Here is a 15,054-nt window from a genome sequence, read left to right as displayed (position 1 = left end):
ATTTTATTTTATAATTATCTAAATACAAAACTTTTGCAGTGAAAAATTCACCCTAGAAAGCATTTTCTTTGCTTTTTTTATTTATAAAAATAAATAAGGGGTACAAGTGCAATTTTGTTACCTGGATATATCGTATAGGGCTGATGTCTGGCTTTTTATTGTAACCCCAACCCAAATAATGTACATTATACTCATTAAGCAATTTCTCAGCATTTACCCCCTTCCACACTTCCAAGTTGCCAGTGCCTATCACTCCACTCTCTATGTCCGCATCTCCACATTATTTAGCTCCTACTTATAAGTGATATGCAGTATTTGACTTTCTGTATCTGAATTATTTCACTTAAGATTATGGCTTGCAGTTCTATCTATGTTGCTGCAAAAACCTGATTTCATTCTTTTTTATGACTGAACAGTATTCCATTGTGTGTGTGTATATAAACCACATTTTCTAATCTTACATTGATGAACACGTACGTTCATTCCATGTCTTTGCTATTGTGAGTAGGGCTATGATAAACATACAAATGCAGATATCTTTTTGATATAGCAATTTATTTTCCTTTGGGTAGATACCCAGTAGTGGGATGGCTGGATCAAAAATGGTAGATCTATTTTTAGTTCTTTGAGAAATCTCCATACTGTTTTCCATAGGGGTTGTATTAATTTACATTCCTACCAACGTGTATAAGCATTCCCTTTTCTCTGTATCCTCACCGACATTTATTATTTTTTAATTTTTTCAATAATGGCCATCCTGACTAGTGGTAAGATGACGTCTCATAGTGGTTTTAGTTTGCATTTCTCTGATGATTAGTGACGCTGAGCATTTTTTCATATGCTTGTTGGCCATTCGTGTGTCTTCGTTTGAAAAATGTCTGTCCCTGTCCTTTGCTCACTTTTTAATGGGATTATTTGTTTTTTGTTGTTGTTGAGTTGTTTGAGTTCCTTGTAAATTTTGGATATTAGTCCTTTGTTGGATGCATAGTTGGCAAATATTTTCTCCTATTCTATAGGTTTTCTGTTCACTCTATTGATTATTTATTTTGCTTTGCAGAGCTTTTTAATTTAATTAAGTCCCATTTATCTATTTTTTTGTTTTTGTTGCTTGTGCTTCTGAGGTCTTAGTCATGAATTCTTTGCCTAGACCAATGTCCAGAAGAATTTTCCCTAGATTTGCTTCTAGGATTTTTATAGTTTCAGGTCTTACACTTAAGTCTTTAATTATATCTTCAGTTGATTTTTGTATGTAGTGAAAGAGAGGGATCCCATTTTCATTCTTCTGCATATGGCAATCCAAAGTTGCCAGCACCATTTGTTGAAAAGGGTGTCCTTTCCCCGGTGTATGTTCTTGTTGACTTTGTCAGAGATCAGTTTGCTATAGCTATGTGGCTTTATTTCTAAGTTCTCTGTTCTGTTTCATTGATCCATGTTTCTATTTTTATACCAGTACCATGCTATTTTGCTTACTATGGCCTTGTAGTATAATTTGAGGTCAAGTAATTGTGTCACGCATGTCCATGTGAAGAGACCACCAAACAGGCTTTGTGTGAGCAACAAGGCTGTTGATTTCACCTGGGTGCAGGTGGGCTGAGTTCGAAAAGAGAGTCAGCGAAGAGAGATGGGGTGGGGCCATTTTATAGGATTTGGGTGGGTAGTGGAAAATTACAGTCAAAGGGGGTTGTTCTCTTGTGGGCAGGGGTGGGGGTCACAAGGTGCTCCGTGGGGGAGCCTCTGAGCCAGGAGAAGGAATTTCACAAGGTTAATCTCTCAGTTAAGGTGGGGCAGGAACAAATCAAATCACAATGGTGGAATGTCATCAGTTAAGGCAGGAACTGGCCATTTTCACTTCTTTTGTGATTCTTCACTTGCTTCAGGCCATCTGGACATATACGTGCAGGTCTCGGGATATGATGGCTTAGCTTGAGCTCAGAGGCCTGAAAGTAATGTGATGCCTCCAGCTTTGTTATTTTTGCTCAGAATTGTCTGGGCTACTCAGGTTCTTTTTTGGTTACATATGAATTTTAGGATTGTTTTTTCTAATTCTGTGAATGACACTGGTATTTTGGTAGGGATTGTATTGAATCTATAGATTGCTTTGGGCAGTATGGTCATTTCAAAGATATTCATTCTTCTGATCCATGAGCATGGGATGTTTTTCCATTTTGTGTCATCTGCAATTTCTTTCATCAGTGTTTCATAATTTTTTTTAGAGATCTTTCACCTCCTTGGTTACATGTTTTCATAGGGTTTTGTTTTTTGGCAGCTGTTGTAAATGGGGTTGCCTAGAAGGCATTTTCATATAATAAGTTAGTGTTTCGCAGACTGCAATTGGAGAGCTCCTATGGGTTCATGAAGGTAGCCTTCAGGGTATGACATTTTTCCTTTAAATATAATTTTATATCTCATAGGTTTGAGATGTAAAAATTCTTTCTGTACCTTGCCACTTCCAATCATATGCTTAGAATTGAGACTACATATAATGGTAGCAATTATTATACCTTTACTTCTTTGCTAAAATATTTAAGTTGTTAGCTTTGTCCCTTTCATGGAAATAACTGCCACTCATCAAAAGCATGATCAGATTTGAGGTCAAAAAGTTATAGGGGAAGAACACAATCTTTGGAGTGAAAAAGACAGGAGTGTGTTGCAGTGCCCACTCCATATTTTCTGAATGCACTTTACCCTTTGACCTCTCAATGATTTCACTCTTGTGGATCCTTCAGCAGCTCCTCACTTCCTACTTTTCCAGGACTCATCAAAATTCTTCTCTGGTCAATTAAAAAATCAATAAAAAATTCTTGTCTGCTCTTTAAAACTTAGTTCAAGTGCCACTTCATCCATGAATTTTTTTCTGATTCCAGTTGGAACTGATCTCTTCTCTTCTTATGATTTGTTCTCTGCTGTAACGATTGTTCCAATCTGCCTTCTATTATAGTTATTTTTTCATATCTATTTCTCTTATATCTGTAAGTTCCTTTGTGGTAGGGACTGTCTTTGTAATCCTCATAGTGCCAAGCTAAGATGTTGTACATGGCAAGCATTCATACATGTTTGTTGAAGGTTTAATAAATGAATAAAAGGAACAAATGAGTGAGCCAGAATCTACTCCTGTCTCACCTTGAACTAATAACACACTATGTTAGTAGCACTGATTGTGTTATTTGGTAAAAAGAATAACTGATGAAAATTCTAACAGTCACTCTGTAGTTTTTCCAGAGTAAGTTTCTGCTAATATAAATAAAGTATGCATTTTCTACTTGTCCCTGAAGCTGCCTTACTCTAAACCTGCTCAAAGTTGCCATAGATAAATATTTTTTATTATCTTCTTTGTTTTGCAAGGATTTGGGGCTACCTTTGAGAAAAATATATGATAAAATAGTAATATCATTGATTCTCAGAAAGTATAAATCAGGAATCAAAGGTTTAGCCTGGAGGGGCTGAATAGCACTCATTTCTCAAATATAGGACTTGATCTAAAAATCTCAGAATAAATATAGTTAGCATTTGTTTAATAAGACTGCTTTTACAGATGAAAGCTAATGACAAAAATGCAACAGCCAAACAGTGTTTCCATAGGTATTTATCTTCAAAGTATAATTCCCATATAAGCTTGTGTTTGGGATAGACAGTAATAGAGATAAAAAGCAGTGAGAGGCTGTCTAATGAAATGTGGTATCAGTGATGAGAATGAAAACAACCAGAAGCAAATGAACCCCACAAATGGGCCATTGATTAGAGAGGCCTAACTCCTATGACACACAACCCCATATTGTCAGTGACTTAGCGTAGTCAAAATTTATTTTTGCTCATATGACTCTCCAAGGCCAGTGGGAGGGCTCTATTGAGTGTGGTTATTGGCTTCACCATCCCCTAAGGGCAGAGCCTCACAGACAGTAAGGTGTTTACAAGTCTCCTGGGGATCATGTTAACATGAGGGCTCTGATTCAGTAATTTGGGAGTGGGGCTGGGGCTAAGCATCTGTATTTCTAGAATGGTAGCGCTGTTGCTGATGAACTAGATGGTACCAGTGCTGGTGTTCTGGGGATCACACTTGAAATAAGGAGATCTTTGGGCTTTGGAAGCCCGTGTTGGATATCTGTATCCAGTGGAAGGAAGGTAAGGATGGTGGGGCCCACCCCTGGGGCCCACCCACTTCCAATTGGCCAGAATTTAGTCCCCTATACCTGCAAGTGAAAGGTGGGAAATAAAGCCTTTGTATGTTCAGAAGGAGAAGAAAATGGAGTCTGGTGAATACTCAGCAATACCTGCCTCTCCAGCCAGGTATTCCAGAGGTCACCAAGATGCCCCCTGTCAGTCAGAAAGTACAGATGGCCTCTAGTTGCAATGCCTGCATGCCCCCCATGGTGGATTGGACGTATCTGTACTCCTTTTTCTTTTAAAAGAACCTGTGAACCCAGAAAATCTGAGACAGGTCTTAGTTAATTTAGAAAGTTTATTTTGCCAAGGTTGAGGACGTGCCCATGACAGAGCCTCACGAAGTCCTGATGACATGTGCCGAAGGTGGTCTGGGCACAGCTTGGTTTTATACATTTAGGGAGACGTGAGACGTGAGACATCAGTCAGTATATGTAAGAAGTACAATGGTTCAGTCTGGAAAGGTGGGACAGCTTGAAGCAAAGGCAGGAAGACTGGAAGCTGAGAGGGAGCTTCCAGGTCACAGATAGGTGATACACAAATGGTTACATTCTTCTGAGTTTCTGATTAGCGTCTCCAAAGGAGGCAATCAGATATGCATCTATCTCAGTGAGCAGAGGAATGACTTTGACTAGAATGGCAGGCAGGTTTTTGCCCTAAGCAGTTCCCAGCTTGAGTTTTCCGTAGTGATTGTGGGGGCTAAAGACATTTTCCTTTCACATTTCCCCACTTTTCTGTTTTTTTAATCTTTTGGAGAAAGCATTTTACAAGAGAATGAGTCTCTGGTCTCAGGTTTCATCTGATCTCTCATAGCTAGAAGGGTTTATTCCTAGATGGGTGGGTCCCAAAAGCTAATTTTTAGGAGGTTGTGAAGTCCCATATCCTGTGAATAGAAAACAGTGGGGAGGAAGGGAGGAAAAAAAAACAATGAACAAAAGAACAATCCTGGAGAAATCCATATAGGCCACATTACTCTGAAGTCCATACATTAGTAGGCAGGTATGAAAGTGGCTTATGTATGTAAACAGGTTGTTGTTATTTTCTTCTGAGGTTTATTTAAGTTGTCTGGCTTCGGTACACAGGGTTTTAAGAAAGCACAACTTAGTTTTCAGTGACTCCAAATTAGGAAAAATGGAAAAAAGAAGGAAAAATATTTGAAAACATTATTTTGAAGACTTTTAACCAGGAAAAGTTAGGATTCATTCCCAAACTGTAGAAAATAATAAAAATTGAAAAAAATACTAGGCAGACCAGAATCTAACAACAGGTCTACTTGAAACATAATTTTTCTCTCTGCAGTTTCCTATTTTCACTAAAGACAAATCATGGTAGGACTGGTTTGCTTTATTGTACTTGGCCTAATTATTTGTATACAGTGCAACAAGAGTAATTAGTTTTTACATAGGCTTTTAAATGGGCTTTGATGGAACTTTGTTCCATAGCAGGAATCTCAGATACAACTTTTTAAAGCTGAGCCCAGCCATGGATTTGTGCCATCAAATACCTATGAGTTGGGTGAATTTCCTCTCCTCTGGAGGGTCCAAGATAAACCTGGGGCTTCTGCACGTGTCAGAAAGTGACATTCTTTACTTAACCTCAGAAACCCTATACGTGGACTGTGTACACAAAATATGAGGCCATTTGTTTCAAGGGCTTTATTGGCTCCATAAGTCAAGTTTGATTCCTTAAAGGAAAGCACACCATTCCAGTCAAAGCCTTGGTAAAATAACCAGTGTATCCAACTGTGCCCTATTACAAAAGAAAACTGATTCTTATTGCACTTATGCAAATAACTCTATTGCCATAAATTGAGACTACTCACAAATAGTTTCCAAATTCTGGAGAAGTTAGGTAGAGAGAAACAAATATGCTCCAAATTTTGTTCACAGGAGTGTTCTTTACTCAATTGTTAAAAGCCGTAAATAGCTTAAAAGTTTTCTTAATTCTGTAAAACAAAACAAAGTATCAGCAACATTTGAAGCAAAAAGTCAAAAAGATTACTTCAGTTTTTTGTCGCTTCAGTTAATTCAGTTAACTCCTGTTCTGTTTGATAGCCATGAACATTTCAGCTCTCCATGAGAGTTCTGAAAGTTTTTTCCTTTATTCCAATGTCACAATTTCCAAAGTTACCAGAAAACCTGCGTTTAAGTGCACGCACTGTTAAGAGTCCCACAGCTGATTATAAACCCACCTTTTAGAGAAGGTTTAAAACAAGATAAAACAAGACAATTTCTTGCAGATGAAAAAAAGGTTTTAAGGCAGCCATAGTTAAAAGAAACAATTGACAAGGAAATTTGTTAGCTCTGTGGCATGCAATAATTTTAAAATGACAATTATGATTATTACTGATAATGTACACTAAGGTACATCAGAATTACAGGAGTTTCCCATAATTTTGGAATACATACCAATAATACATTTATACAAATATATCCCAAAGAAACCAAATACCATTTCATATTTGACAATGCTTCCTGAATAATTTTTATACCAAATAAGCTAAATTATGTCATTTTTGGACTTTAGGGAAACTAATGTCTTAAAAGATTAATTAGGTTAGAAAAAGACATAATTTATAATTTGATTTTGGAAAGCTTGTCAAATATAAAAAGTTTAAAACACTTGATATTACAAAATAGGATTACAGGTCATTGTAAAGTCATTTATTTAAGTGATAATTCAAGCATTTCAAAAAGCGAAAACCTTCATTCTTTGAGAGAGAAGACTTAATTTTCTAAAAGGAAGCCCTAATAAAAACAGCATGAAGTCAATTATGTTTGCTTTTCAAACTTTTGTAAACAATTTATAAAATTTAATCTTGATTATAAAATATAACTTCCGTAAGCCTTTTATAACCTTTATAATCTTTATTAAGAAGTTGGTTAATCCTTAAAGAAAACCTTGTTAATCTGACACAGGGATCCATATATTGGTTTTGCATCAGTGTGCCTTTGACATTAATAATTAATTTATAGAGGAACTGAACTTATTTTATCTTTCAAAATTGGCCCTTACAATCTTACACACCCACCTCTTTGGAGACAGTCCCTGGGCCTTGAGGAGTTGAATAGCTTTAATTTCTTGCCCTGTGTCTCAGGAATGCAGTTTATTTTGATTGACATCTTCTACGGGGCCTGAAGATGAGCCTTTAATTGCTGTCAGTGTTTAAGATTTAGCAGGACTTGGTGTCCTTTTTAGACCCAGGAGTTAGAGCCCTGTAACTCAGTGTTACAAGAACTTTAAAAGCACATACAGGAAGATACATGGATGTAATAATGTAATAAACTTAATTTAAAAAAAAAATTATCTCAGTTTTCTTTCCTAAGCAAACCAAAACTTAATATGACAACTTGATTATATGAATTTTCTTTAATATGTAAATCCTCTTATTGTGACTTACACTGACTGCTCATGACAGGGTTGGACTTTCTGATTTGTTCTGAACATCCCTCCTTTTTAAAAAAATCAGTGATTTTATTTTAGGACTAAATTTGCCATACAAGGTTCTTTCTTATATAAACTTATTTCTAAGTTTTTCACCGCAGAAAAAAAATAAAACCTCTTTATTTTTGTAACTTTCTTTACATCTTTTTTATTCCTGGTTCCTTTCACCTGGTTTTATAGATAACCTTTAAGCTTTGAATTAGACAAAACTTGTTCACTTTTTTTTTTTAAGGACACACTTTTTTTTTTCTTTAGCAATAATGTTTTCCTACAATATGCATTTATTGGAAAATACCCAAATAGTGAAATATCTATTATTTGATTTAATATAGCTTTATATTCTAAATTATGACCAGTTAGTCTACAAATATTTATGCCATTACATTTACCTAATTGTTTTAATTGTTTACCTGGATTATTCACAAAAACTGTGATAGTCATTATTTAAAGTTATAAAACTGCCATTGCAAAATTATAACTGAGACACTGAAAAGAGATTTGATCTAACTGACTCAATATTGCTCTTAACCTCCAAGCTGTCCTTGTTCGTTCCTGGGCATAGGCCGAACTAACTTTGAGAGGAACGTCGTTTATAGTTTAGCTTTGAAATAGACAATAACAGTCCTTTCCCAAAACAAACCTCCTTATTGCCTGTGGACTAGACTGCCTAAAGCCACTGGATTAGAAGTTACAGTAATCTTACTAAATTCAAGATGCAGCTATTTTCATTAAACCCTTATCAATGTCTTATTTCTTGCAAATTACAAAAGCAAAGATTATTCTGTTTTGGGCTAGGCTTATAGTTTTGTAAGCCCTATGCCGAATTTTGACACCTTACAGTATTTGGCAGGGATAAGTATGAAATCACTTGATTAATAAATGCAAACAAAAGTGTATGCTGGGCAATTAAGGTATTTCTAATAGTAGTTTACCAGTAATTTTAAAGCTAGCTTACTTATTAAGATTTTACTGGCCAGGCACAGTAGCTCACGCCTGTAATCCCAGCACTTTGGGAGGCTGAGGTGGGCAGATCATGAGGTCAGGAGTTCAAGACTACCTTGGTCAACATAGTGAAACCCTGTCTCTACTAAAAATACAAAAAATTAGCTGGGTGGTGGGCGCCTGTAATCCCAGCTACTCCGGAGGCTGAGGCAGGAGAATCGCTTGAACCTGGAAGGCAGAGGTTGCAGTAAGTCAAGATTGCACCATTGTACTCCAGACTGGGCGACAGTGCAACAGTGCGAGACTCCGTCTCAAAAAAAAAAAAAAAAAAAGATTTTACTTAAGTTACAGGAACTTTAAAAAGCATTTTATTTAGTCTTTAAACAGGAACTTTAAAATAAGAACTAAACAGGAACTTTAAAAAGCATTTATTTAGTCTTTTCTTATTTAGTATATAATTTAAGAGCTTTTATTTTTTAAGCCAGTTAATTAGAGCTCTTTTATATATTGTTAGTAGTAAAACATTCTGTACACGTCACAGAAATACCTAGAAAAACTTACGAGGCATGCCAATGGAAGTACATTTTATAGATTTATAAAGACTCCTCTCCCCTTTTTTTTTCCTGTCTTAGACTTTCATATTCTTGATAACCTGTTTCACAACCCTAGGCAGTTTTCAGCTAAATAGCCTTAAATTTGCACATTAAGGGAAATAACTCAAGTGAAAATCAAATAGCAACATTTACATCATAAAGTACAGAGAGAAAAAGTCTGGTGGTGCTTGAGGGAGACACTTATTTTTCTTGAGCCAAATTAAACATAAAATTAAACTACACTCTTCCTTAAAAACCCAAGAGTAGCCTCTGTTGCAATAACTATTTTAATTTAAAAAAAATCAGAAGAAAATAGTATTCAGTTAACTGAGAAGAAAAAAATTTGCTCAAAAAAAAAAAAAAAAAAAGACAAGGCCTTAGGAGAGAAAAACAAACAAAATACCAAAACCACGAAGACCTTTCAAATACAAACACTCACACATGCACACATACACACACACATCTTGGATGTTAGCCTTTTAATTAAGCTGACTTTTAACCATTGAGCTCCTTTAAAAAAAATTTTTTTTAAATCTTATTACCGTATTTCTGCTAGGACAAAATGCTGCTAAACTAACAATGATCACACAAATTGTACGATTTCTGAGCACTCTTAAGTGTAAGCAGAAATTAACACCAGCTGGTTGTTAAATGCTAACTTTAGTCATTTAAAAGGAATTTGCAAGACAGAATCCCAAACCAGTTTCTTACCTAGTGATGGGTCTCAGGCTGTAGACTGCTGTCTGCCAGCCTAGAAGCAGGACAAAAAAAAAAAAAAAAAAAACTCATCTTCCCTGTTGGAAGCAAGCTCAAACTCCATAAAGGAGTTACCTGCCTTCCATCATCATGGAAGCAGGAAAACTTGCCTTCCTGTTGGAAACAAGTAAAACTCAAAAAAAAAAAAAAAAACAGTTGTATAGCTAAATAGACTTTAGATCTCAACCTGAAGTTTTGGGAGATCAGGGATTCTCTGGAGGGGGTACTCTCAGACCTCAGCAAATTGTCCTATTGGTTTAAGCCGTAAGGTTAGCTCATGCTGGTACCAAGCACCGATAGGAGATTCGTCAAAGGTCAGGGGCATCTCCACTCAGAATCCCCGCCGTGGTTACCAACATGTGAACCCAGAAAATCTGAGACAGGTCTTAGTTAATTTAGAAAGTTTATTTTGCCAAGGTTGAGGACTCGCTCGTGACACAGCCTCATTAAATCCTGATGACACGTGCCCAAGGTGGTCCAGGCACAGCTTGGTTTTAGACATTTAGGGAGACATGCGACATCACTCAATATATATAAGAAGTACACTGGTAAGGCAGGATAACTTGAAGCCAAAACAAGAAGACTGGAAGCGGACAGGGAACTTCCAGGTCACAGATAGTTGATAACACAAATGGTTACATTCTTCTGATTTTCTGATTAGCCTTTCCAAAGAAGGCAAATCAGATATGCATCTCTCTCAGTGAGCAGAGGAGTGACTGAATAGAACAGGAGGCAGGTTTGTCCTAAGCAGTTTCCAGCTTGAGTTTTCCATAGTGATTTTGGGAGCCCAAGATATTTTCCTTTCACAAACCCATTTGAACTATTTTAGAAAAGGAAGTTTATCCCCATTCCCCAGTTTTACCTGAAGGAGTGTCTCCTAAAGCAAAACCTAAACAATGTCAACTCTGATTCTTTAAGTGGCGTCATTTATTTATAGATGAGGCACTGCTCTGTTAGGCTGTGTGCTTTTTACAGAGCCTTTTTCTTTTTGCCATTCCTACGTTATGTGGATTAAGCCCTGCTTTCCCTCTGGCTGTGACAGCAAGTCTCCCACAGCCATCACTCCAAGGCAAAACAGATGAAATGTGTAATAGGCCGACTGAAAAGTATTTCATTTCCTGGCCATCTATGGCTCTTTTCTTAGGGTGAGAAATTATCCTCTGGATTTCAAGTTTCCATAGTTGATGCCTATCACAGAGTGCTAATGGTAAGAGTCCCCCATAAAACTGCATTTGGGATGCTTTTCTGCTTGTCCCATAAATGTGCTTTGTATTTATCTGGAACAAAACTGACATTCAGGGAGTCAGGTAGAAAATTGGTTTGTGAGAATTATGGATACAAATGCCATGAACATCTTGAAGCTATCAAACCCCACTAAGCATTGAGTCTTCAGTGGCCACTTTGAGAGACTGAAATGAGGCTGCCTGCCTCTCTGTTGGTGCAACCTGCCATTTCGTGGCTGTTATTTATCGACTGCTGTTTGCACATTCCTGTCTGTGAAGGAAGGAGAGCGGGAGGAAGAGAGCCTGAGTGGCCCAGCACAGTTCGCTTTGCCATGATAGGAACAAAAATAAATGTGAATGAAAGAGGATAGAGTGCAAGGAGAGGACAGAGGAGAGGTGAGCGTGCAGGACGAGGCAAACAGAGACTGTTTTCCAGCTGCCTAGGAAGTGGGAACAAGCGGCAGAAGCAGTTTAATGACGGGTCTCTTAGACTCATGGGCCACCTGGGCTCTTGAAAGTTTGTTCTCCTTCTAGATGGGAAAAGGAGAGCAGGTAAAATATTTAGAATACCAATTTCCAGAAATTAAAGGGTATCTTCATGAGTTTGATGATACCACAGCAAAAGACCGAAGAACAGGAGTCTGCCCTACCATCACGCCACCTACACGAGATTCCCAAGCTTGCTACATGCAAGACCTTAGCCAAATCTTACGTGCCTTTTTATTAAGACCTGTAATGAGCCTCCACTAATACTCAGTGCCAAGCACCATCAGGGCTGGGTGAGAGTGTGCTGCTTGAGTTTGAAGTCCATGGAGGGCCTTTTGTCCTTCTGCTCTGTGTTTTCAGAGCTCGGACAGCGAGCAGGGCCTGGATTTTGTGCCCTAGATGCCTCACCACACGTTAGTCCTGGCCTGGCTGGGATATTATCTTAGACAGTCTGTCTTCAGAGCACAGCCTCTTACTTACTGTAATAGAACAATGGCCACCGATGGTGTGCATACTTTGGAGGGAAGGGGCATAAGACTAAAGCAGAGGGGCTAGAAAGAAGCCAAGACTCATTTTCCCAAGAAGCAGTAGGCTCTGAGGCATCACTCGCTCCTTCTGGGTAAGAGGCAAAGCTTCCTTGGCTCTGAGCTGGCTCTCCACCCATCACCTAGCCCCCATTCTTTATGACTCCTTCCTTCATGCATTGAGGTGGTCCTGCCCGCTGTGCCCTCCTGGTGGTCCTGAGGTTTGGTGGGTGTGTCCTGCTGCAGGTTCTGGATATCCTGTGCTCCCTCTGTCTCTGCAATGGGATTGCAGTGAGAGCCAACCAGAATCTGATCTGTGACAACTTGCTGCCCCGGAGAAACCTACTCCTGCAGACACGACTGATTAACGATGTAACCAGGTAAGGCCACCACCATCATTCCAAATGCCAAGCATAGTTCTGCCTGTCTTGTCTCTAAGCAGGAAAAGAGGGCTGATCTGAACTCCAAAGTTGCCCACCCATTGTTTCCATGGTGATACAAGTACATAAGACAAGACCAAGCAAATGTGCATTTCCTATAACCAGGGCCTCCAACCCCTTTAACAGAATTCCTCAAACTTTTCTGTTTAAGTAGCTGAGGATAGCGTATGTGTAGCATCTGAGTGCTAAAGAATTTGACCTGAGGTGGCCTACCATGTTTTCTTTTAAACATTAATGCAACTCTTATAACTTCGTAATATATTCATATTTATTTTTATATACCAACTTTGTTTTCTGTAATCTTTTCATAGAATGGATGTCCCAAGTGAGACTGTGGCTTCTTGCATCCTCTGGCTCATGGCCGTGTATCTCCCTGCTGTCTGTGAGGATCAGAGTAAAGAGCAGGGTCCCATGCAAGACCCCTAGCTTGGTAGTCCATACATGTGGCTGCACGTGAGTCATGTGAACTCACTGGACTGGGACTAGGCAGGTCTGCGGTTTTGTAGCCACTTTCTACCTAGGCCTACACACTAATCCACAATGGCAAGAATAGAATCTTTCCTCTGAAGTGCAGAGTGGCCCAAAGACCTGAGCTGTCACACAGACTTACTTTCTTCACGGTGCCAGCCTTGTTTTTCTTTGCCTACCCAAAATAGGGCATAGCTCCAGCCCAAGAACAGTTTGTCTCTAAGAGTTTGATTCTTAACATAAAAACTCTAAGTGGTGTATCTTAAGCTTTTAACCACTTTGCTGGATACATTAAAACCTCTTTCCCTTAATGAGGTGGCCTAGTAATGACTTCTTAATGGTTTTAAGAGACCAGTGTTATTAATAATGCTTTGGTAACAAAGCTGCTATACTGAAAATAAGGGTGCTTTTACCAATTGACCAGAAAATGGAATTCAAGTAAATTTTTTTAACTTAAAAAACAAAGGTTTGTAATTATATAAATCTGTATAACATTTTCAGCATCGTTGCCCATGGTTGGCACTCAGTAAACGTTGGTTGCCTTGAATGGAATATTAAAAGAAACATCCTTATGTTTTTTAATGAAAATGTTATCCTGATGCATCACGCTAAGAACTTGATCAAGTGTTGAGGGTCCTAAGCTTTTTCTAGTCTTTTTTTTTTTTTTTTTTTTTCTGAGACAAGGTCCCACTCTGTTGCCCAGGCCGGAGTGCGGTGGTGTAATCATGGCTCACTGCAGCCTTGAACTCCTAGGCTCAAGCAGTCTCCAACCTCACCCTCGCAAGTAGCTTGGACTATAGGTGTGCACCACCATACCCAGCTAATTTTTGTAGAGACAGGGTCTCATTTTGTTACCAGGCTGATCCCAGACTCCTGGCTTTTAGAGATCCCTCCCATCTTTTGAGCAATATGAAAAACACAGCATTGCTCTTGTCCTAGGTGTAAATGGGCCATTGCCTCCTATGGTCTGGTTCAACTTGCTTTCTCAGTTTTTAAGGGTCTGTAGATGCCACTTGCCCATGTTTAATTTCAGTATCCGGCCAAACATCTTCCTGGGAGTCGCAGAGGGCTCAGCCCAGTACAAGAAGTGGTACTTCGAGCTGATTATCGACCAGGTGGACCCCTTCCTAACAGCAGAGCCCACACATCTGCGGGTGGGCTGGGCCTCTTCCTCAGGCTATGCCCCGTACCCAGGAGGTGGAGAAGGATGGGGAGGCAATGGTGTTGGCGACGACCTGTACTCCTATGGCTTTGATGGACTTCACCTTTGGTCAGGTGAGTACCTTGCTAAAGCTTTGGCTCATAATCTCACTGGAAATGATGGAGGCTCAAATTATTTAAGCTGAAATAACCACTTTCAGTTGAAATGATACAGACTCAAGAGTCTCAACTAATTAAACAGTTAGGTGGAAAAGAGTATTAGGTTAAAATAAGACTCATTTATACCATTACTCAGACAGTTCCTAGCTACATGGTCTAGTGCAGATCACTTCTCTCAAGCTCATTGCATCTGTATGAGCCTTATTATACGGAATTGTTAGGATTATATGAGCAGAGACTCAGCATTTATTCACTGAGCAGTGAGTTACATACTGTTTTTTCATTTTTCTCTTATTTTATCCTCACAATGACCCCTTAAGGTGGAAAATATTGACCTCATGTGACAAACGTGTAAACAGAAGCATAAAGATTGTTCAGTAATTTATTCAAAGTCACACTAGGGGCCGGGTGTGGTGGCTCACGCCTGTAATCCCAGCACTTTGGGAGGCCGAGGCGGGCGGGTCACGAGGTCAGGAGATCAAGACCATCCTGGCTAACATGGTGAAACCCCGTCTCTACCAAAAATACAAAAAATTAGCTGGGCGAGGTGGCGGGCGCCTGTAGTCCTAGATATGTGGGAGGCTGAGGCAGGAGAATGGTGTGAACCCTGGGGGGGCGGAGCCTGCAGTGAGCCGAGATCGCACCACTGCACTCCAGCCTGGGTGAAAGAGCAAGACTCCTTCTCAAAAAAAACAAAAAA

General features: G+C 38.9%; 1 protein-coding gene across 4 annotated transcripts in view; it reads left to right on the top strand.

Annotated features, from left to right (window-relative positions):
• The window catches only part of RYR3 (ryanodine receptor 3), a 568,187-nt gene that overhangs the window by 286,860 nt on the left and 266,273 nt on the right, over positions 1-15,054 (top strand). For all 4 annotated transcript variants that reach the window (XM_030814359.1, XM_030814360.1, XM_030814362.1 and 1 more), the window contains exons 17-18: positions 12,373-12,506; positions 14,068-14,309. In XM_030814359.1, coding sequence (XP_030670219.1) covers positions 12,373-12,506; positions 14,068-14,309 — 376 coding nt within the window. The remainder of the gene's footprint in view (positions 1-12,372; positions 12,507-14,067; positions 14,310-15,054) is intronic.

The sequence above is a fragment of the Nomascus leucogenys genome, chromosome 6 (assembly GCF_006542625.1).
Source record: "Nomascus leucogenys isolate Asia chromosome 6, Asia_NLE_v1, whole genome shotgun sequence".
Classification (NCBI taxonomy): domain Eukaryota; kingdom Metazoa; phylum Chordata; class Mammalia; order Primates; family Hylobatidae; genus Nomascus; species Nomascus leucogenys.
This window is presented reverse-complemented; position numbering and strand designations above follow the sequence as displayed.